Raw genomic sequence first — 23,274 nt, forward strand, 5'->3', positions numbered from 1 at the left:
ATTGATACAACACAATAGTGATTCAGCCTATATCCAGTTCATGAAAGCTTTTATACTTGACAGACAAAGAAAAGAGAAACTCAAACTTCATCAAAAGAAAATCCAAGGAAAAAGACGTCACAGTACTGGACACACTGTTTGATTGACAGGTGATCTCTGGGAAGTGCAGTGCAGAAACACCACAGCAATGAGCGCTTAGCACCAAATCTCAAGGATTAACACTTTAAAGAACAATAGGGTTTGATGATTTGGATAAAATCAATGTGGATAATAGTGGGTAATGACAGAAATAAAAGTGCAAATACTATGGTTTGCAAGTCAACAAGCCCATCCAGTCTATACAGTGCCTGAAAATGTGCTCCACATATCTTGTCTTTTAGTGAGTGACAGAGGAGTTAACTGCCGGCTCTATAAAGGGGCAGAAGAGTGGTAGAGAAATAGGTGATCTGGCCTCTTATTCTGACCACAGAGGAAATCACTGAAATTGAAGATAAAGGTCTCTCTCTCTCCATAGGGGACCAAGGAATCAGTTCTCTGACCCACTTGGCTGTCCTCACACACACACACACAAACAACACACTCGCACACATATATATACACACAACCGCATGTGCGAGTACCTACACACTCACACACTCGCACACGCTGCAACAGAGCGGCGTTGCTCATCCCATGGAGTTTTCTTTGGCAGCCAGACCCATCAGCCTTTCGAAGAATTAAACAAACCCAGATAACAATCATGTTTAATTAAGATGTTGAAGTTTTATGGTGGAATTAGAGCAGAGCACTCGGAGTTGATGCGCCCGTCTTGGCTCGCGCCGCTTGCGGATCACGTTCGGCAATGAGAGAAAAGTGACAGACCGCGTTTGTGCAAATAAAACCCTATTCCCAGATTATGTGGGGGGGAATTTACATGCTGCAGTTCGAGGAAGGGAGCGAGTGGCAAAGATCTCTCAGCAATCTCATATGTCTTACGCTGTCAAATTTACTGTCAAAGCAAATCGTTAAAATTAAGTGTTCGCGAGTGTGCGCATGCATATGCAGTGTGTCTGCATAGGTGTGGGTGTTTGATTGTGCATGCAACAGTTTGTTTCTGCGCAATGCAGTTTGTGATTATCGCTATTTTCCCGCATTTATATAAGCAATCTTTGGCCTCGGGAGTCTACATGAGTGCGCTTGCATTTATATGTGTCAACTTGCATACTTGTGTGTATATGTGTGTGTGCGTGTTGTTCAGCCCGCTCTTCTACGTGGTTTTTAGGGCTGGTGTAATCCTCAGCGATTACAGGCATCTCCCATGGAGCCTGTGTGGTTTCCCAGCATGCCCCCTGCAACATTAACATTCATTCATTGATCCCCGTAACTTAATTTTTTTTTGCCCCCCTCCACCCACCCCTCCAACGTGTAAAGGGGGCCTATGATGTGGTTGATCCCAGCGGGTTTATTCCCTAATTCCCTAGTTCCCAGTATACTCACTCCTTAATTGAAATATCCCTTGGTTTGCCACTTCAGTTGGATCCTTTCCTTTTGGTAGACTGGATAAAACGACGCATGTTCTGCTGTCATGTGATGTAGGCAGAGGGTTTGCGGTTCATGCCAGGCTGAAAGGGCAAATGCTGCGCGAAGTTCCTGCCAGTGTCCAGTGACCAACAGCACTTCCCTGTACAGGGTAGGAATACAGTGCTGCCCTCTTCTCCTCTTCATCTTTCGGTGCGCACCGGGGGTGAAAATAACTAGTTCTGCACTCAACCAGTACTTATCTGAAGCCTCTCTCAGGCTTTCCCTCTCTCCCCTGGGGTTTCTCTCTCTGATCTCTGGGTTAGTATGGGTATCTGTTTCTCTCGCTTGTACGCATCTGTGATTTTCATGTGTGCATATGACTGTGTATGCATGGGTATGGGTGTGTATGCATATGTGTGTGTGTTTGTGTATGTGTTAGGCTCGGACAAAGTGTATCTGTGTATCAAGTGTATCAAGATGTCAAGATATGGGGTTTTCAAGGCCAATACCAATACTGTTATTCTTGGATTGAAGCTGCTGGTAGATGATATTTGGTGCCGATATTCAATATCTTTAAATTCACACATTTTAATACCAAAAAAATCCCAGATATTCCACGTATCCAGTGTTTTTATAATTGGCTGGGTGGAAAAGCCTCTGAAACTGCATTTACACAATGGTGACTCCATTGAAGCCTAGGGTAATAATAGTAACAATAACATATTCATGCATACTTGGGTGGAATCTGATCACAATGTTACAATATAATCATTTCAGGTTAAGGGTTTCCCATAAACAACCAGTGTAGTATTTGTCAATTATACAATAAATATGTAGACAACATTGATTTGCTGATTTTTAATAAAAAATTGGCAACCCGAAGTATTGGCCTAAACCTGCTCCCGCCCTTTCCCTCCTCCCCTCTACCTCCAACTCTCTGTTCTATAGTTCAACTCCCCCTTTTTTTCTGTCTCTTCCTTTCTGTTTCTCTCTCTTTGTCTGTCTTTTTGACTAACACACCTTTTTTTTTTTTTTTTTTTTTGCCCATTCTGTTTTTGGAACCTGCCCACAGATATCGATAAAAGACCCGCAAAAAGTCAGAGCAATTTTCACTTCCCAGACAGTCGTGCACAGCGCTAGACAAAAGCCTATGTAATTACAGTACCAGTCATCGGTCCATTAGTGATAAAGACATGACGGCTCACACGGGTGGAGCTGGCTCTGTTAGCTCCCCACAATGCATTAATTGCACGGTAAAAGCCGCAATTATACTAAAACAGTCTCTCTTTCTAATTCCCTCGCTCCGTTTCTTTATGTCTCTCTCTGTCTATATGCTCTCTGTCTCTCTCTCTCTCTCCGCCCCTTCTCGTCTCCTTCGCCGTCCTTTTATCTGCGGCTCTGTCAGACCACGGGGATATTATCGGCATAAAACAGTGTCATCAGCTCGTGGGGCAATTAAGTTATTCTCTCATCTATTCTGGAGGAAGAAAAGGCATCACCCTGGATAAAAGAAAGAAAGACTATTTTATCCTCCTCCGCCACCCCCGCCACTTTTGTGTGCCTTGTGTGGTTTTTTTTTTAGAACAGGAGGCTTTTCAACTTCTTTCGCGGGTTCCTCCTCCTCTGTCGCGGCATTACTTTTGTGTGGCGGACAGAACAATGGAGTCGGTCGTCGGGCGTGAGCGAGGCCAGAGACGGGCTGGCCTTTTCTCTGTTTCCATCTCAATTATAAAGCCATTCATTTGCCTCCCCCCCACCCCCTCCCAGCCAGCCCAAACAAGTCATGCCCGCACAGACTAATCAAGGAGCCCATCAAGTGTTGGGGGGCTGAAACAAAAGGCGCTGCAGTGTTAAATAAGCAATGCAGCGATTACACACTGGTGCTGTTATGCAGAGGCAGCGAGGACTCATTAAGGAAGCCGAAGAGAAAATGTTAAATGCAGAACGGAGCGCACAAGAGGGAAATCAATGATTGACTTAGGCGAATTAAACCGAAAGATGGGAAGCAACCAAGCCTGGATCCATTGGTAATAAATGGAATTGCTAAAGAGATGGAGAATGTATGGCAGGAGGGATATTTGCATCATCATTTGTACCTGAAATTATTAATTCAGTATGTAGCATCTCCTGTGTCGTGTGATTCCGGTTAATGTTAATATCTCAATATAAGCCGATATAACCTTTGGCCAGCAAGCAAGACAATGCCTCCTTGTCTTTATTTATTCATTTATTTGTTGCGGAATTGATTAATGACTGCTCCTGTTCACGCTTTTTGACTGTAATGAGAAGATGGCGATTGGATTCCGGGGGTGGGGGGGGGGGGTGGGGGGGGGGGGGGGTGGGGGGGGGTTGCCACCGAGGTAGGAGCAGAGAGGCCCGCCGAGCGAGCTGGGGAACCAACGCTGCGCCGCTTGTCTTTATTAATGCATGTGTTTATTTCTTCCTCTGTATTAACACAGGAAGAAATTAGACTGGAAGGTGGGAAAGAGGGAGGGCGGAGCGGTAGAGAAAGAGAAAGGGCGGTGGTGATAATTAAGCACAGAGAAAATTACAGTGTGCAAGAACAACAACAATACAATGGCAGATCGATATATTGGGTTGCTGATATATCAAAATTGGACAACAACAGAGAAGAGCGTCCCATCCTACTAATTGAAACATAGATTTGCCTTATTTGCTCAAGTGAAATTCTGGGGTCAACTATGGACACTTCACCCGCAGGAATGAGTGCGGACCGTATGTTGTTGTAGTGACAGAAGATACGTGAACAAATCGTTCGTAGCAAACAACTCTTCATAAAGAACTGGGAATCAGGACTCACTCTGTTCACGGCTCTGCAGCTCCACACGCATTCAACAATTGAGTCTCGAGTCGTGCATGTACCGCAAGCATAGGCGGGACGCTAGGTAGGCAACAGAGTCAAACAGGCTCTTCCTCTCGACTTGCGAACTACATTACATTATGTGATTTAGCAGACGCCTTTGTCCAACTGCTTCAAACTACTTCTGTAATGTTACATAGGTCAACGAGCCATGAATGAGAAATAAATGCGCCTCTAATCTACACACACGGTTCTCATTGATAGAGTCTACACAGTTCTCATTGATTGAAAGCCACTGTTGTCCACTTTTATGAGTGTGTACTGAGTAGACATGACATCATTCACAGCTCTGAGTGAACGAGAATCATGTGGAGCCAACCCAGTCTTTCAACTCTTGTTCATCGTTCACCGGAGGTCTTCCCTCTTTCACCCGCGCATAATGGCCAACTGAATCAAATGAACGAAAGAATCAATTGAACAAATCTTTTCATTGAGTGACTCATAAAGAACCGAATCTCATAAAAGAGCCGAACTTTGGAACACTATGTTGGTGCAGTGTTGCCAGTTCAGATCGACTAAAACACGTGTTATGGTAAGCAAAGTAAAGCTGGCGTTTGATTGGTTAGCATGGATAAAGTATTACTTTGCTTACCTTAACGCAGGTTTTAGTACAGTCTGCATACTCCACCACATATGTGTCATGTGATATAGAACGTTTATTGTTGCCGCTCTTTTATTTAAAAGTTTAGAGTTTAAAAGTCTCTTTCATTTAAATGTTTTTTCACTCCTTCACACCGGACTGGACTGAAAGACTGAATAAAGCATCTCGTAAGTGATATAAAATGACATGAATAGGCTTAATTGAAATATTCAGAGTAAATGTATTGGCGCCTTCTGATAACTGCACTTCTTGAAAAAAAACATATTATTCTGAAGGCCTACTGATTATACATTACACTAAACTTATTGAGAAAATGCACTGGTTGATGAAATGGTTGTTAAGAAGGTCGCAATGTTTTGCCATTTTTAAACAGTGGATCCCCAGAAAAAAAAGTTTGAATGATATGAACACATGGCGAGTGTGGGAGGATGGGCGAGCCTGTGGGATAAAGAAAGACAGAAAGACCAATAGTCGCAGGCAAGAAAGTGAGACTTTGCCCGTCTTTGACACTTTGCTTTCATCCCCTTCAAGTTAATTTAGCTTGCGCGGGTCAGCGCCCCTGACCGCACCGCCGTCCGAAGGCAATCCCCCCCCCCCACCCGACTCTCCTGGCCATTTATTCCCAAAACCCACTGGTGAAATTGGCTGAGGGCTAATCAACATTTAGCTCCTCCGACTGTGTTATTATGCAGCGATTGATGGATGGTACAATTACACCCCGTGTCACTTAGCTAAATGGCTATGTAATCCTAATGAGTTTTTATTCAAACACTGACTAGTTAGCGCAAGGAGGGGTGGTGGTGGTGGGGGAGGGGGGAGGAGGGGGTAGTAATGGGGGGGGGGGGGGGGGTACAAAGGGAAACAAGGATGGAAACAACACAAAAGGACGCCACCGTCGCAGAGAGAGAGAGAGAGATGGATTGTGGGTAACGCGAGATAATCAGGTAATATGATGAATGCGCGTCCCTCTTGTCGACGTTAAACAGCAGCCTGTAAAGCCTGGGCGGTAAAGCTGCTGAGCGCTCTTCAACCTGAGTTCCAATGCAAATGCAGGGAGCCGCTGTGGTGTCGTGTTGGAGAGATAACTAAAGATCATATACTGTACATCACAGATATTTCTACATCATACATCACATATTTTCATAGAATAAAGGGCAGACCTGATTAAAGAAATGGAAAGATTCAAATATTTTGCGCCAAAACTTGCTTGTGTTGACTGAATATCTGATCAACAAATGACTGATTAATGACAAGATATAGGTACACAGCTTAGAAGGAACATTGTCCCTGAATGCTCCAATTATGTTTTTCAGATTTGGCTTCTAAATAGATTTCTGCTTTTCACTGTAATGATAAAAACTCCAAGGTCAAATATGGGATCACTTAAGCCAAGGTATGCCAAGTGCCACACCTCGTCAAAACCAACTGATGTCCCCGTCACCTTGTCTGTATTGCTCTCTTCCTCCCTCTCTCCCCTAGCCTCCCATGCCAGAACAAAGCTTCCCTCTGGCCCAACGGTGGCTTTTTATCTTTTTTTTTTTTTTTTTTTTTTGTCTAAACAAGGTCACAGCGAGGCACTGGAACCCACCCGTCATAATTACACTTGCAGCTAGAGCCTCGAGGAAGCTGGGACTGACAAAATCAGAACAGCGTCCGTGTCCGCAGACCGCCCAACGTGTGGAAAAACAACACAGAACAAGCGCGCCGCAGCATAGCGGTTCAGTCACCCGACGCCCCTCCCAGCAATGCGCCCCATTTATTCTTCATTTAGTGTTTAACTGTGTTTTGTCATCTTTGGGGAGGAGGGGGTTTGTTTGTTTGGTCCTTTGCAGCCCGGCCTGAAAGCCTCATCTAGCTGGGCGCTGATCATAGAGCTGTATGCAAATCATGTGCGGTTATTGTTTTCCCATCGCGGCGGGGGAATCTGATGCTCCGACGCTCCCCGCTGCGGTCAAAGCGAACGGGAGCATGAGGACGAGGCAAGGCTGGAAATTAAAGATAAATTTGACAGAGAATGGGGCAGCTGAATGAATTGGAATTAATGTATTGAATGTTTATTTGCTTTAAACACTGATATTTATTGCTATTTAATTAGTACTAGTCACCCGTTAATATTTATAATATTACATCAATTGCGATTTTATCAACATGGGTTTCAACATAGGAAAAATGGTAGAGACAAAGACAAATAGGGACAGAGAGAGAGAGAAAGACTAAGTAACACAAATGACACAGAGGTTGTCAGAGTGAGCAAAGAGAGAAAGAGTGAGCGGGGTGAAGAGTGAGACCTTGTGCAGCCGCCATGACAGAGGTGATGGATGGACACGACACACAACATTAAGATTTCTGTCAGACAGAGCGAGCTAGAGCCACAGAGAGAGAGAGAGAGAGAGAGAGAGAGAGATGATGATCATAGAGTGACCAAGTGGACAGACTGGCAGAGGCACAAACACATGTAGGGGGGTTGGCAGTAGTCTAGAGGTTAGAGAAGCAGGCTTGTGACCAGAAGGTGACCAGTTCAAATCCCTGGTCCAGCTGGAACGTTGCTGAGGAAAGTGAACGAGTAACACTATTCCCTCCCTCAACAACTACTGCCGAGGAGCCCTTGAGCAAGACTCTGAACCCCCAAAACCTGGAACTATGAATGTGAGGCGGAGCATTGCTGGAAGCGAGCGTGGGGGCTCAGTTGACTTTCCCTGGATAAATAATGGTTTTAAAAAGAACAGATGAAAAGGACAGACAGGTGGACAGACAGATCAGAGACTCTCACTACTCAGACAAGACAAGGCCAAACCCACAAGGTCCCTTATCATCATGCACAGACAACTCCCCGGCACAGGATGAATGCATAAAACGGGGGGGGAGAGGGGGAGGGCTAAATAAAGCCAGGAGGAGGAGGAGATGTGCTGGTGGCTGTTTTCAATAAGTCCCGTTATCGCTGTGACGCTGTTAATGAGGAGGACGGAGTCTGGGTCCACCGGGGCTATTATGCCCCGGCCGTTTAAGCCGTAACACCGGGCATTCTTGAAAAGGACTCCCTCATCCGAGTCACAGTGGGTGGAAATTGATTTCGATCCGCCCGAGAAGTCGTTCTATATCGTTCACCTTTTTTCTTTTTCCTCTTTCTTTGGCAGGCCACAGAGGGAAGGCAGATATGAAAGTTTGAGAGGCGTCAGAGGAGCAGGGCGGGCTATTGTCACGTCTGCTTCTGCTTCTCCTCTCCGCTGCCTCTTTATTCACTCTGCCACTGCTCCGTTACGATAAGCACTATCACCTCTGGTTCGTGCGTGTGTGTGTGCGTGTGTGGCTAGCTGCGGTTCTTTGTGTCTGAGTGCAGACTCTCTCCAACCCTAACCCTTGGCTGAAATCTGCCAAACATGCACTTATGACGATTCTGGCGGGGTCGTTTAGGGACAATTCTCGCAGGGTTAGGAGCTCTATCTTCCCCATGCAAATCGACACAGAACAATGACTCCAAAATCCCAAAACACACTGTGGCATGGCATCGTACTGCCACCTCTGGACTGGAAAGTTAGAATTTTGTCAACTTAAAGCTGCACTAGGCAAGGTTTTCATATAAAATAGACCTGTCTTATCAGTCTCAGCCACAAATTGCAGCCGCAACTGAGTAGTGTCCCATCCTCATTAATTAAGATGCCGTAGTTTCATCCTATTTTCCCGAATTATTTTCAGGTGCTGGATATGGACACTGGCAGGAAATTTTCTCAGCAAAAAGGAAGTGACAAATTGAAACTGTCTTCTAACCAGCAGTGATTGAGCGCTTGTCCAACGGAAGGTGGACTCGCCAACAATGTCTGAATCTGCTGTGAAAATACTTTTTTCCACCACCTCCACCTCCACCAGCCAATTTACTGACATAAACTTACATGATTTCTGGGTAATGAAGTCCTTTGAGCTTTGAAAGATTCAAAGCTATCTCCCATTGCCACTTTGGGGCCGCGGAAGTGCGATGTTGCCTGGTGCAGCTTTAAGAAGATTTGAAAGGAAACAACTAAAGAAACCTCTTAAGTGGAATTCTTCAGTATTTACCATCTTGCCATTTTCTTGAGAGCTATAAGTTCTTGATTACAATTTTATTTTCCCTCAGAAAGTTTTTGAGAAATCTGGCCCCTGCTCCTCAGACTATAATAAGTGGTCTTCAGACCAATTACTCGCTATTGTTGGACCAAACATAATCGCTAGGGCTCCATCTGTATTCCGGTGCAGCTGAAGAGACGTGGGTTCAGAGTACAGGAAAATAATGTTACAGGGGCGCGGGCACCTTTGTTCACCCGCACTGACCTCGTCGCAACCTCCCCATTCCCCACCAATAATCTTTAGGCTTTTCCGCTCTCTGAAGGCACACAGAAAAGGGCACCGGCAGAACGGACGTCTGCAATATTAAGCAGAATTCAGCAAGGCGTTTCAACACATAAAATGCTTCTCTGTGAGTCCGATCCTGTTACACGCACACAGTTCAGTTAACCAAATTAAATAACAAGCGCTTTCAAACACAATGTAATCTTGTCAATTACAGTAAGTAAACTCCGACGATTAGTTTCACTGCCCGAAGTCTGCTGAGGAAGAAAATTCGGCAACTATGGCCAAACTGTGGTCTACAGACATTGTGATCGTTGCCGACTTCTCCTGCAAATACATACTCCAACTAAAACATACAATCCCTATAACAAAGACTCATCTCCTGTTGGTCGATTTGTCTGTCTGTACACAAGGCAGGGTGGGGTGGGAGAGGCGTCCTATGCAGCTTTCTGATGGATGGCTCGCTAATGAAGACATCAATCATACAGCTGGATGTGAAGGGGAAAAACAGTGCGGTGTTTAGTCAGTAGGGTTTGACCAATATATCGGTTTGCCAAGATACTGGGCTGATGTTGGCCTTCTATTATATTTCATCCACCTTCGATATGATGGATTTGATGCAGTTTGTTTGATTCTAATGCAACGTTTGGATCAGATGCCACACAAGTAGTCATGAATGTGTTATTATTGGTTTTAATGGAGAGTTTTAGTGTCCCATGGTCTAAATGCTATTTCAGGAGCTTTTCCACCCTAGAAATAATGCAATTCTTGGGCAAACACTGAATACTTGTAATTTTGGGAGTTTTTTGTCATGAAAATGGTCAAATTTAAAGATACTGTTGAATGTCGGCACAGAATATCACTACCCATGCATAGTGTCATATTTTACCTGCTTCCAAAGAAAAAACTGAGCAGATGGCTGAAATTTGTCACTGAGCATGTGTTGTAAAACCAGTTCTGACCAGTTCCCCTGTGGTTTTGCCCAATCCTGGTGTTTCCATCATGATAGCCAGCACTTGAGAGCCAGGTAGGTCAAACATGACACTAGAAAATGATTCAAGTCATCCAAGTCAATTCGTCTGATATTGAGTCTTAAAATCTTGATTTCCTTAAAACAAGTTAAAAAATCTGCCAATGGGGTTCATCTGTTTCACTTCAATTTCACTTGTTTGTAATAAAATGTCACAGAGAATAAGGCAGAAAAGTCCACTACTGCCAACACTACTACTGTCACTTTATTAAAAACAAGTTGATTTGCACTGGAAACAAGTGAAATTATTTCTCCCCGTTTTCACTAAATGACTTAAAGGAAAAAAACACCCTAAAACACTTAACATGATGTCACATCAACATATTTTCAGCACAGCTACAATGGAGTTTAATAGGAGAAAAAATGTTCAGCTCTCTAAAACATCAATGGTAAACGCCAGCATTCAACAATCATACAGGGAGAAATCCATTGCAGAAGAGGCAGAGAGACCAATCTCTCCACCCACAGTAGCCTCAATAGACCAGAATGCAACGCAGCCTCAAGACATGCTGTGTTTTGAGTAAGGGGCACGACTGTCGACTGGAAAACGTATCATTCCGCTGTCGCTATTGCTCTCTCCACGTACATGTAAAACTCACAGCTGAAATGCTCCAGCATGTTCACGGCCCTTCTCTGGGGCTTGTCAAAAGACATTCTGGGAAACATAGCAAATCACTAACTAAAGCAGAAGTGGATGAGGCAGGTTGAAGCAAAGTGGGTACAACAAAATGGTAAATTGCATCACAAAATAACTCCTATCTATCAGTGTCAGAGTTTTCTGAGGGTGGCATTTTCCTTTAAGATGGACATTTTTGCGATGTAGACAGACACACAGCTCTCTGTTTACATATCCACAACAAGGTTCTGGCAAATCTGGGGAAAAAAATCAGATCTTGATCTTCAGATCAAATAACTATCTTTCCAGACACTTAAACAGTCTTAGACACGTAGGTTTTGAGAAAAGCTAAGTCAAGCACGCCCTGCAGTTCCTCAACTAGTCGCCTAGTTGTTAGGTACAATAGCAATGCAGGTCAGCACAGTCAGCTGGTTAGATAAGTGGGCTATTTGACTGCTTTTTCTCTTATTGCCCTCCACAGGTCTGGAGGTCAATACAAACACATGCTGTGAAGCCAGTGAGAACAAGAGATGGAACGGAGAACCCAGACACAATAACGAATACACAAATCAGGAGGCGAAGGACAAAGTAAGCAAATGGAGGCACTTCTTTGAAACCTGCAACCTCCCCAACACACACACACACACACACACACACACCCTTCCCACCGCCACACACACGTTTAACCTCTCCCCAGTGTTTCGGCTATTCTCATTTCCCCTTCTATCTATCCCGATCACTTCCAAAAGAGACAGGGGAAGGAGAGGAGATGGGCTGGCCAACAGTGGAGAGGGGAGCCGAGAAAATGTATCTGTCAGTCAAACCTAAAGACGGGTTTTTAACCCTGCGCTGTGTACAATTACAAACACACACACACACACACACACACACACACACACACACACACACACACAGAAACCAATAGAGCCGATTGCTTGCCACACAGTAATTCTGAGGGAGGCCGGGTTTTAAACGAGTGTCACCATGGCAAAGAGCAAGTTATCTGCTGTCACATTTCATGTCAATTACGCTCGCTATCGCCACACATACGCATGCCGCGGACACACACACACACACACACACACACACACACACACACACACACACGTGCCATTTCATCAACTACCGACTATTATCCGCTGCTTGTTTTCCCGAAAAGGAACAGGGAATCATCAATCTCCAGGTGATGGCATCCCCGTATCTCTCTCTCTCACACACACACACACACACACACACACACACACACACACACAAACGCACATGCAATCCATTTGGTGACAGTTGAGGTAGGAAATGTGGAAATGATATTGGACAAACACTGAGGACTACCACAGGTTTGAAAAACACACACCGAACTCTATAGGCGATAGTGGAATTCACGCCGAGATCAGGATCAAGACCCGGCTCTAAAGGTCTTAACGTGGATTTGACTCCAATACGGACTTTCTCCTCCGGCCGCAGCTGTACATGATGAAAAGTAAGGGAGAGGAAAAGTAAAGGCAAGCTGCAGAAAATCAGTTCAGACATCAGAGAGGAAAAGACTTCCAGGGACTCTTCAATTTCCTCCGTGCTCGCTAAAGCGTGCCCCCTCTCCTCCGCTCGCCGGCTCTCGGAGCAATTCCCGGTCCGGCTCCCTCACCCCGGCTCCCCTCTCTAACCTTTCTCCTCAGGATTTCTCTCTCTCTATTAGTCTGTCTCTCCCTTCCTTTCCCCAGCTATCCCCAAAAGACTTTGCTGGTGTCTAGCTCCAAAAATTAAAGTTGAGACGACATTCATATAGTCTCACAGCTGCTACCTGCATCGTTTAGTGAAATCGGGACCTAAATATCTTTCAAACATCAGTTCGAGACAGTTTGAATTTATACTGTGCTGTAATACATTGTGAAAATGCGGTACTCCTTTGGGTTGACATTGAACTTGCCCACCTCCTGGATCCATCTGTCCTTTTCTGCTGCCTTTCAGTATTCTCTCTCTTCTCTCTCTCTCTCTACCCCCCACCACCACCTTTTGCTTTCCTCTCTGTGGTCTCACCCCCCCCCCCACACCCCTCCACTTCCCCCTCCCCTGCACTGTCCTTCTTCGTGTCAAATTAAAGTGATGGAAATGAACTTGAGGGGACGCTAATTGCAATTGTCAATCCAATCTAGGCCGCGCCTGAAAGACAGGGGCTCCCTAGCACTTCATCAGTCTTCATTAATATTGAAGGGGTTTGCTGAGGAGCGAGGGGGGGTTGTGGTGGTGGGGGTGGGGGGGGGAGCAACGTAATCTGCGCTCATCTAACAGAGCATCAGGAATGGGGAAAGGGGGGGTCGGGGGGGGCACCAACATCGCCTGGGGGACAAATATGCCAGTCAAAAGTTCCTTGGAAGTGTGGAGAAAGATATCAGAAGGCAGGGAGGGAGGTCAGGAAGAGATGCTGCCTTCAAGCGCTGTCAGAAATGTAGTAATTATGAGTGGAGCGGCATACGACGAAGTGAACGGCCCGGCGAAGTGGTAAATCTGTCAAGGAAAGTCAGGATTTTCCAGAGATTTGATGTTTAGGGGGTGGAGAGCATGGAGGCCGTGTCAGCAACTGATGGTAAAAGTGACGGGTTTTATTATGATATGCTATTGTTTGGCCTTTTATGAAGATAATTAGTTACAGTATACGTTGCCATTGTCACTCTTTGTTTAACTTTCACTTGTCATGCATAGAGAACAATAAGATCGACTAATTCATTTTGAAATACATTTAAATAAATACATTTTTAATAGAGAGCGTACGAGGAGCACCTGAAGGCAGCACGAGAAGAGAGCGATGTAGGGAGTGATGGAGAGAGGAAGGCGAGCTACTGAGAAAAAAACACAAATAGGAAATCTGAGAGACAGATACGTAGGCACACCACAGTCAGTGAACAGTATAGCGGAAAAGAAATGAGGCGGGGAGAGATAGGAAGACAGATGCTGCAACGTTACCATTAATGATCATGTAGTACTTTACCGGTCCTCTTAGGGAAAATGTCTTTTTCTTTCCAGGAGCTGGTAGGGATTCAGTGTCTTGCTCAAGGACACTTCAGCAGGACAGATGCTTGCTGTCTGACGCTTTTTTGAACGTGCCTTTTTTATTTCTTAGTTATTTTCAATGGTGTTCAATGGTCCAAACTACGTCTCAAGCTCCAAGTTGGACACTCCAACATGTCTCGACTTTAGCCGCGACATGACGTCATGGTCATCCTTTGGTCAACTGACCAATCAAATTGCCCGAGAGGTGGGACTGACTCTGAGGAACAGAAGACATTAACAACAGAAGTCAAGATGGTAAAAATGGAGAAGCTGATTTTAGTCGTCTCAGGACAGCCTTGTTTATATGATTAAATAAATACTACCATGAGAGGAAAAAAATAGCAGGGCCTGTAGGGAAGTAAGCAGCCTCTTACAGTTTCCCAGCGAGTAAGATTAACTTTAACTACATCCTCCGTTTCAGAGGGGGCTCCTTATCCTCTTCTTCAAGAGCAAGCAGTGAAATTAGCTTTGTTGTGTCCATTTTTGTTTTCAAACTTTATCCCAATTGTAACATCAGGCTAGCTTGCTAAGGCTCATTAGATAGCTTACTGTCCAATTTTGGGTTGCATAGCAACAAGAATGATGGAATGATGTCCTTGCGCCCTTTGATCTCTCTGTTACTGGCGATTACTGTTACAGTTGCGCTTTGCTTTAAGCAGGAGAAAAATCTAATCTATCTAAACTATCTAATCCCGGCCTTAGAGGTTAATGTTAATACTGTATTACAGGTTACAGAAAGAGCTCAGGTTAGACCTGCTGCACTCTAGCTTTCCCTTGGCCCTCATCGCTCATATCAAGATACAATGGTTTTAGATTGCGATTTTACAGTTTGCTTTTGTCATTAATTAATTGCTGTTGAACTATGCCAGTCTTCACCCGGCATAGCCTGTGACAAGGTGTTGCGCGGGGGACTGAATACCTTAAACGGCTCCTCTGCTCCCACCCAATCCCTAGTCTCATTAACCCCATAATTGGCCCCTTTGTCCTAAAGCAAATCAGGGTCAAGACAACTAAGGAAAGTGGGACTGGCACAAGGGAGGAGGGAGGACACTTCTGATGCTGCCTAAATTTACTCCAGCTAAGCCACTCTGTATTGTCCCACATAAAGCTATTGAAATGGATTGATTTGTTTGACTGTTAACACACAATAGTGCTGTTTTTGACATGCAGGTGTTAACTTAGGCAGAAGAGTAGCATAGCAGATGCTCCTCCACTTACAGTTGGGTAGGTCACATGCTCATACCCAGCTCAAGTGACCCGACATCGATCTTTAACCTGTGTTCCTGCTCTACCCTCATGCTGTTACTGATGCTACAACCGCTTTCCATCTGGTAAGCATCACTGTAACAGCTGAGTGTTATCTGTACAGGCACCGGGTCAAGTGATCACTTCAAACAAGCCTCGTCGAGGGCCACATTACCAGACCACCACCCTCGTTTTCTAGAGAGCCACTTCAGCGCAGAGGCCCTAATAGGGAGAGGGAGCCATCCGAATGAAACTGGTAAAAATAGAAATGCAATCTTGTAACTTTCTTTGTTAGATGGGAAAATGTAGAGTGGCAAGTAAAGTGGCAAATACATAGGGAGCGAGTGATAAATGTAGGGAGGAAGGAAACAAGCTAAAAAGGGAAAGGAAAGAGAGAGAGTGGAGAGGGTTCTCTCTCTTATAAGATGCCACTGTAACACAAGATCTGAACACAATATGCAGTATTTGTTATCCAACCTCCTACTTCCGCTCTTGCTTTCTCTCTCTCTCCTCTTTTCTCGGGCTAACAACGCAAGGCCTAATGAAAATATTTATTGTTTCCACTTGTAAATGATAGTTCTATAATTAACACCAAATCGGGCCATTAGCCACTGCAGGGACAGAGGCAGGGAGCCAATGAAATGGGCGGGGGATGGGCAAGCTGATGGGCAAGCTGATCATTGCGTTAATATAGGTGGAAATTTCTCTGTTTATTAATACGAGCAATGGTAAGACAAACAATCTGATCTGACTGTGATGTGGGCACCTGGCAAGTCTAGGAGGAGGGGAGGAGAGGGGAAAAAAAATTATATTTCAGAATCACAGATCCGTTTATGAGTGGATGCACGCGAGAAAGCGACATGAGGGAATACCGAAACGCAGGAGTGTGTCGCTGGTTTCCTTGGCGTCCCGTTCATAAAACAGGAGGGAATATTGAATTAAAAATGTCACATTAGAATACATGAAACCGGGTCCGACTTGTCATCTCCCCTCCCTCATGCTTATGCATGCTTGTGCACTGTGTGCTTACGGTGCGGGAGAAGGATCCGGATATGCTTTTAGGGCCGATTTCTTGTATACATCGCATGTGCTAAAAGCTCTCTGTTTGCCTGTCGGTTTGAATGTGCATCGATGAGAGAGGGGAGAGAGTCGCGGCGGCGAATTGCAGTTATTAATCACTGAGCGAGCGTTGATTCATCTGCCGCGGAGGCAGTTTGGAAGATGGACTCTATTTACTGCTAAAGCTGTTCGGGGGGCTTTGGGAGGCAGCCATCAATCTCTCGGCTATCTTTAAAAGAAGGAGCCAGAGCGCAGACATCAGTTTCAATCACCGCCCCGAGACAGGCGGGACGGGAAGCAGCACTGTTCTACCCCCCCCCCACCCCCTCCCCTTCTTCTCCACCTCAAGGTGAAGTTTTTGTCTCCCGGGGAAGCGTGTTATTAATGTGTTTTATCATAATAATAATAATATTCCCTAAAAATACACGCTGCACCTTGCCCTCCTGCTCCCCTGCTGTTTGGCACCCTGTGTTCCTAATTAGCATGTTCAATTAACCCGTGTTAATTGCCAGCCGTGGGAAGGTGGAGGAACCTGGCAAGTCGGCGCCACAGGGAGCCATTTTGTAAATGAGCAGCAGCCCAGGTGGCTGTGTAGCGTAGAAACAGGCAGGTACAGGGGGGGCTTGTAGCCAGAAGCACCTTCGACCTCAACCTGAAAACACTCCACTTTATGTAGCGTTACTTTCCCTTGATGAGAGGCCGTTGAAGGCGAGCCAACAGCCGGAATTAGGTCTAAACAGAGAGTGTGATTGTTCTTTCAAAGCACAAAGTGGTTCTGTGGAGTTGAACAGTAATCACACTCGCTCATTACCGCCATCGCATCCCTCTCCCCCTCTCTCTCTCTCTATTGTCCTCTGAGTCAATGGGGCCGATTACCTCTGCGGGGGTCCAATGGTTGCACTTCACCATCCATCGCTCCCCCTTTCTTAATATCATCTGTGTTTTGTTTGCGTCGCGGGGGGCGAGGCGATATTATCGTCCGTATTGTTCTGCACAACATAGAACGCTTAATGCCTCTATTTTACTTTGTAGCTTTGATCTTGATTCTTTTGGTCCGCGCAAACTTTTGATGCACAAGAGCTGAGGCGGTACCCTTTTACTTTTGACTGATATAAACAAATCACTTCGCCACAGTCACTTTAAATGATCCCTGTGAGAATATCTGCACACAAAGCAACAAAACAAAAGCAAAATATGAAACGCGCAGCTTGCCTAGTTGGAGGATTGCCTTCCCGGTATTTTTTTTGCAGAAGCAAAGCATCTGTGCTTACAGGCGGTGTACCGAAGCCCAGCTCACCCCCACAGCAATACAGGCCCATTAATGCAGTCAGCACTTCAGTTTAACACCAGGGGAGCTCCCCAGTCCCCCAAATACTGGAATCAATTGGAGCTGGATGGCGTTCGCGGTGCAGAGTGCAGCCAACATGGTCTACGGTGATGTTCTTGAGAGGTAGAGGGCCAACAGAGGTCAACAGTAGCAGCTGAATTCACCAAATAGCAGGCTGTTTTTTTCCTTCCTCCAGCATATTCCACTACAGCGACTTCCCCTGCCTCCTTCTGACCTCTCATTACTACACCATTACTGCTCTGGGCCCTGGAGGGCCGAGGGCTGTCATCACCTGACGTTGCGCGTGCGCATGTGCGTGTGTGTGTGTGTGTGTGTGTGCGTGCGCATGTGTGTCCATCAAACCGCATTGGAAGTAAGCATTCATGTAAGCTATTCCACCTCTGCTCCCTCTCCCACACAACAAGCATCATGTTGATACCCTTCCTCTAACAACATCCCACAATATTTATTGTGCCTTTTCCTCTCATTCATTCATTCCTCTTCTCATTCCTCTCACTCAATCATTTTCCCTCCTTTTGTCTCTTTGTTTTTCCTACATCTCACTGTAGCCCATGCAGACTCTGTTTGCGATACCTTTCCGTGCCTCTCATCGGCTAATAAGCACAGTTTAGGGCTAAGCTACCTTTTCTTTGATTTATAAAGATCGCTCATAAATATTTGACACATTTCTGAAAGACATGAATTAATCTCCAATGCCACAGCAATTTTCCTTTTATTAAAACCTGCAAATCAGCTCTAATCAAAGAAGAGATTTGCCTGAATGAGGGAGAATCAGGTCATTTGGATTTTGATTATTCTATGCCTCGGACCAATCTGGTGAGAACATGCAATCAGTCGGACACTCGGAGCAGGAGAGGCATTCTGATTATCCCTGATTAGAACAATGCTCCTCTCCGCATATCATTGGCTGCGGAGACACTAATCTGACCGCCGATTGGTAGAGAAGGATCTGAGCGTAGGACACTCTCGGGCCAGCAAGGTCGAACGAGGAGGCGGTGATTACAAAGTTCACGTTCTGAACTTTTTACTGAATCTCAGAGCATTATCTGTGCAAACAGAGTAAAGGGATGATTATACATGGGAGGCTAGGGGCGTTTTGGAAATGTCTGGCTGTGATATGCAAACAACTCCACTGGGCAAAATGCAGCCCACATGGGACAATTATTAAGTGAAATTTTGTTTATTTTCAGTACTTAGTCTGCCTGGTGTGAAAGATGGGTGGGTTTAGCACTATTTCAGCTATTTCCAAACTATTTGGTTACATGCTGAATCAATCAAACAGAAAACTATGCATGAAGCACGTAAAAATGCCCAAATTTTCACGGAATTGTTGCTACAGTAGTGATTCGTTTGTACCACTGTGTGTGAAATGTGGAGCCACTCCTAAATCAATCTATGTTCAATTCAATTGCTATTTTATTTAGCTGCCAGGAGGTGCAATAATGTCTCTCACCTCTCATTATGTTGCATCTCATGGTAAAAATGTAGTGTTTAGCTATGGCAGCACATTGGGAAACTGTAATTCTGTAATTCTCCATGCAAATTAGGTGGTTAACGCCAGAAAGACCGATGGATTTTGGGGGCTAAGGGAAAGGCCGACAAGCCTTTTCAATTTTAATTTTAGTACTCTAGGGTTAGTGCACCTTTAAAAAACATCTGTCTGTTTAAATTGCTGTTACGCTGCCCATGGCCTGTGATACTGATACTGACGTAAATCTCTCTTCCGCCATAGAAAAGGCTGCTAATTCATACCTGGGAGGACAGTTGGAAACAGGTGCACACATACAGTATTTCTTGTTCACTCTCCATATGAAGTGAATGCTGTGTTGTTCTATAAATAATAGAGGAATTGCGGAAATATGTAATCACAGACATTTATCTGTTAGTGAGCAGTGGTTCCCAAAGGCTCCGGCACCAATCAACGCGTCAGAATCTAAGTGCTTATCGAGGGTGAAAGCAGCCAATTATATCCACTGCTACTCCCACTGCCCCCCTTCTCGAATAAAAAATTGACCCCTGTCCGGCTCGCTGCGAGATCAAGAACTTACGGGACACATTTGTACAAATACAAATCAAGATGTACCAGACTACTGTATCATCGAGTTCTGGCCCTTACTCTGAGGAAGGTGAGGTCCCGGCTGCGGTCGATGCTCGTGATCTCCAGGTTGCCCATTACCACTTCACAGTTCTCGTAGTATTTCCTCAGGGTGCGGTACTGCTGCTCCAGGTCCGACAGCGTGCTCAGCTTGTTCTCTGTGCCAGCGCATACTGAAGAGAGAAGAGAAAGAGGCGTTAAGGCACAATGTGTCACTTTTTGAAGGGTTTCGCGGTTCAGATCACAACAAAAATCACCAGAGGCCGGCGTGAACATGAAAATGGGTCGAACTGACACATCTTAATGCTTCAGTCGGCTAATAGATCGCTTGACGAATCCAATTACAGGAGGAGCGAAAAATAGTCGGAGCCACGGCACTTGTGGGTAGTGGAACAGATTTTCAAAGGAATTGAGATTCATCAATACTTCTAAATAAATTTGTCTTTAACAGCACTCCAAAAATTGAATTTATAATTTGGAAGCCCAAGCAGATCAACTGTTCAACATCTCCAGAATTTAAAAAAAAAATAATCCCATAATCCTATCTTTAATTTGGACTGAAAACAAATGTTGATGAACTGTCTGGGATATGCATTTCAACATTTTTTTGAAAGATGATTTCAGTGTTTTTCTTTGCTGCTAATCTTCCATTTCCTTCCCTCTAAGCTTCTTATTTTAACAGATTGTGTTCATTCCAGTCACTCAAAATCATGAAGCATTATGGGTGATTTAATTCGATACAAACTTGATTACATTGACTCGTCCAGTCGCTCACACTTGCAGCACCATATGACTGACAGGACCGTGCTTGGTGGTGGTGTTTGAGAGACAATGCCTCAGAGGAAGGCTTGAACATCCATTATCACCACAATATTGGCCACTTTTTGAATGATAACATTTTCTCGTGCTTTGATTTTAGTCTTTGAAGTCTGCCAAAGAAAATGACTAATAAAAATGGGTACAGCGAATTCATATCTACAACTCAAAGCTAGTTTGTTCCTAGTCAAAATGCTCATTAAAGTGCAAATAGCTACAGCGTTGTCATATTCAATACCCTGAAAGCTGCTAGACGCGGCTGCGATGCCAATCAAAACACAATTACGGGGAGAGTAAAAAGAAAAAAAAGAAGAAGAAAACAAAAGAAAAAAGAACAAGTGACAAGTAAGTGCTTCTATTCCAATTTGGGTGCCAGCACTGGTGCATGGTAAAAATCATCACATGCCCGTCACACGACATCGAGCTGTGAGCGGCGGTTTCTCCTCGGCTGGCCTGGTCTAAGGCTAGGAAGCCGCCCCGACCCCACCCACCTCGACCCCACCCAAAACCCCACCCACCTCGACCCCACCCAAAACCCCACCCAACCCCCCACCCAACCCCACCCCCGGGGCACTCGGGACAGATGAAAGCCCTTTAGCGGCGGCCCGGGCGACTCGCGTGACAAGTAATTAAACCGAGCCGTTCCCACCCATCACACACCTTGCCCCCCCCACGCCCGACACGAGCCATCTGCCCTCTCAGCTGCTGCCTGCTGTAGCGTCCAACTACACACACACACACACACACATATACTGTATATGAACACATGCACACACACTGAGAGAAGCCAAAGCATCCCTGGGAGTCTGCGTCGCATCAGACAGCAGCTTTGTGTCCTTAAGTAATGAGACCGAAAAGCTGTGGACAAAAAACAGACTGAAATCTTTTGCGTTGCTCTCTGAGGATTTGCCGAGGCCCTCCGCATGTGTCGTGTGTCTGAGTGACTTCTGCAGAGCATATTTCATAAATGTAAAGATATAGATCTAGACAGAGACACCCCTGCTTTCGCCACATTACGATTCACTTTCATTTGTGTGTCGCAGCCGTGTGGTTTCTCCCCGCCCGCACCCTCTTCCTTCGCGCTTGATGACAGGAAAGCCATCGGCGTGACGGACGGGCGACGGGTCCCCCCACCCCACCCACCACCCCCCACCCACCGAGTCTTGTCACGCCGTCACCCATGAACCGTCACCTCTCTCTCCCGACACCCACCCAGCCTCAAAGATCTTTACTGCTGCTTTACATTTTAATCCACCATCCCGTAACACACACCCTACTACATACACACACACACACACACCGCGCTGTGCTTTCCTTTCCTCGTCTCACCTTCTATCCCTCCTCGATCCAACCTGAATGTTTGCACTCCGCCCTCACGGCAAAGCAATAAACTAAGCCAACTCATATCCCCCTCCTCTGCACATCGGCGCTCTCTGGCAAAAATCTTTCAATTCCATTTCCTATTTACTCCCCATCAGTAGACCACAGGAAGCGTACGGGGGGGGAAAAAAAAAACGAAGATTCAGCTTCGAGGCAACACAAGGCTATAAAGACAAATGGGATTTTGTTCAAACAATTCACATCCAAGCAGATATTAGATTAGTGGAACTATTCCAATGTGACCCGGACAATACCCTACGAGCTGGTAGCGATTAGCCGGGTTGCACATAGCATAACGCACTGCTCAGGTATGATCTATGGCAGGCCTGGGTGTTTTCAATAACAGTTAGCGTGGGCTAGAGGGAAGGGGGGGAAGGGGGGGGGGGTCATAAAGAGAGGATAGGTGTAATAAACTGTTATTGCACCCTCGGGGCAGGGCGCCGAGATCAGAGGAAAGGGGCATTGTGGCGTCTGCGTTCTTGTGAAATTCCCTTTTTTTTTTTATATATATCCATTTGCTTTCCTAAGCACGTCTTCAATAAGCTCGCTGACTTTTGAAACCTGTCTCTAGCTATCTGAAATCGTCAAAAAAAGTCCTCACCTTCACCGTGGTGTTTTTTCCCCCTTTTTTTTCCCCTTCCACATGTGATTTCTAATGAAAGCCTATGAAATCCTATAGCTCTGCGTGAGGCTGAGATGGTGCTAACTGCCAAGTGAACCACAACAAAGCCATCTGTGCCGTATGGAGCGTATATACGGTCAGGAAGTGTGGACTGTTGCAGGTTTACTGCAAACCGCATGGTGATATGTGTGTGTGTGTGTGTGTGTGTGTGTGTGTGTTCGCATGACCGTGGGCAGACTGTAAATATTTTAACTCGGGATGTATTTTTTCCCCTTCTCACTGCATGATCGACTCCATTTCTCACCATGCTGATCATGTTAAGTCTGAAACTGTGTATCACAGTAAAGGTATAAAACAATATAGTGTGTGTTCTTTACATTACTGAGAACCACCCAGCCAGGAGGACATGCTATAAGACCCAGAGAGTAAAATGCACCTCTCTGGGTCTTATAAGATACTGCGTGTGATGCAGCTGCATGAACAGATGAATCCTCCTATTGCTGAAAACGTATGGCTGCTTCATAGAAGAAAATCCATCTTATCTATTTGATGGATTTTACTCCCCTCCAGACTTAAAGCAGAGAATGCCAATGAGATACAACGTCTTCATTCTGTATATATAGTTTATTTGCCTGTGTGTGTGTGTGTAAATTGATTTCATTTGTTTGTGGGGAATTCCATCTCACAAGTGATGGATTGAGGCAATGAATCATAATAAT

General features: G+C 45.3%; 1 protein-coding gene across 2 annotated transcripts in view; it reads right to left on the reverse strand.

Moving 5' to 3' along the window:
* The window catches only part of erbb4b (erb-b2 receptor tyrosine kinase 4b), a 336,220-nt gene that overhangs the window by 159,461 nt on the left and 153,485 nt on the right, over positions 1-23,274 (reverse strand). For both annotated transcript variants that reach the window (XM_078286220.1, XM_071923131.2), the window contains exon 2: positions 19,759-19,910. In XM_078286220.1, coding sequence (XP_078142346.1) covers positions 19,759-19,910 — 152 coding nt within the window. The remainder of the gene's footprint in view (positions 1-19,758; positions 19,911-23,274) is intronic.

This window comes from Centroberyx gerrardi, chromosome 10, assembly GCF_048128805.1.
Source record: "Centroberyx gerrardi isolate f3 chromosome 10, fCenGer3.hap1.cur.20231027, whole genome shotgun sequence".
NCBI classification, from domain to species: Eukaryota; Metazoa; Chordata; class Actinopteri; order Beryciformes; family Berycidae; genus Centroberyx; species Centroberyx gerrardi.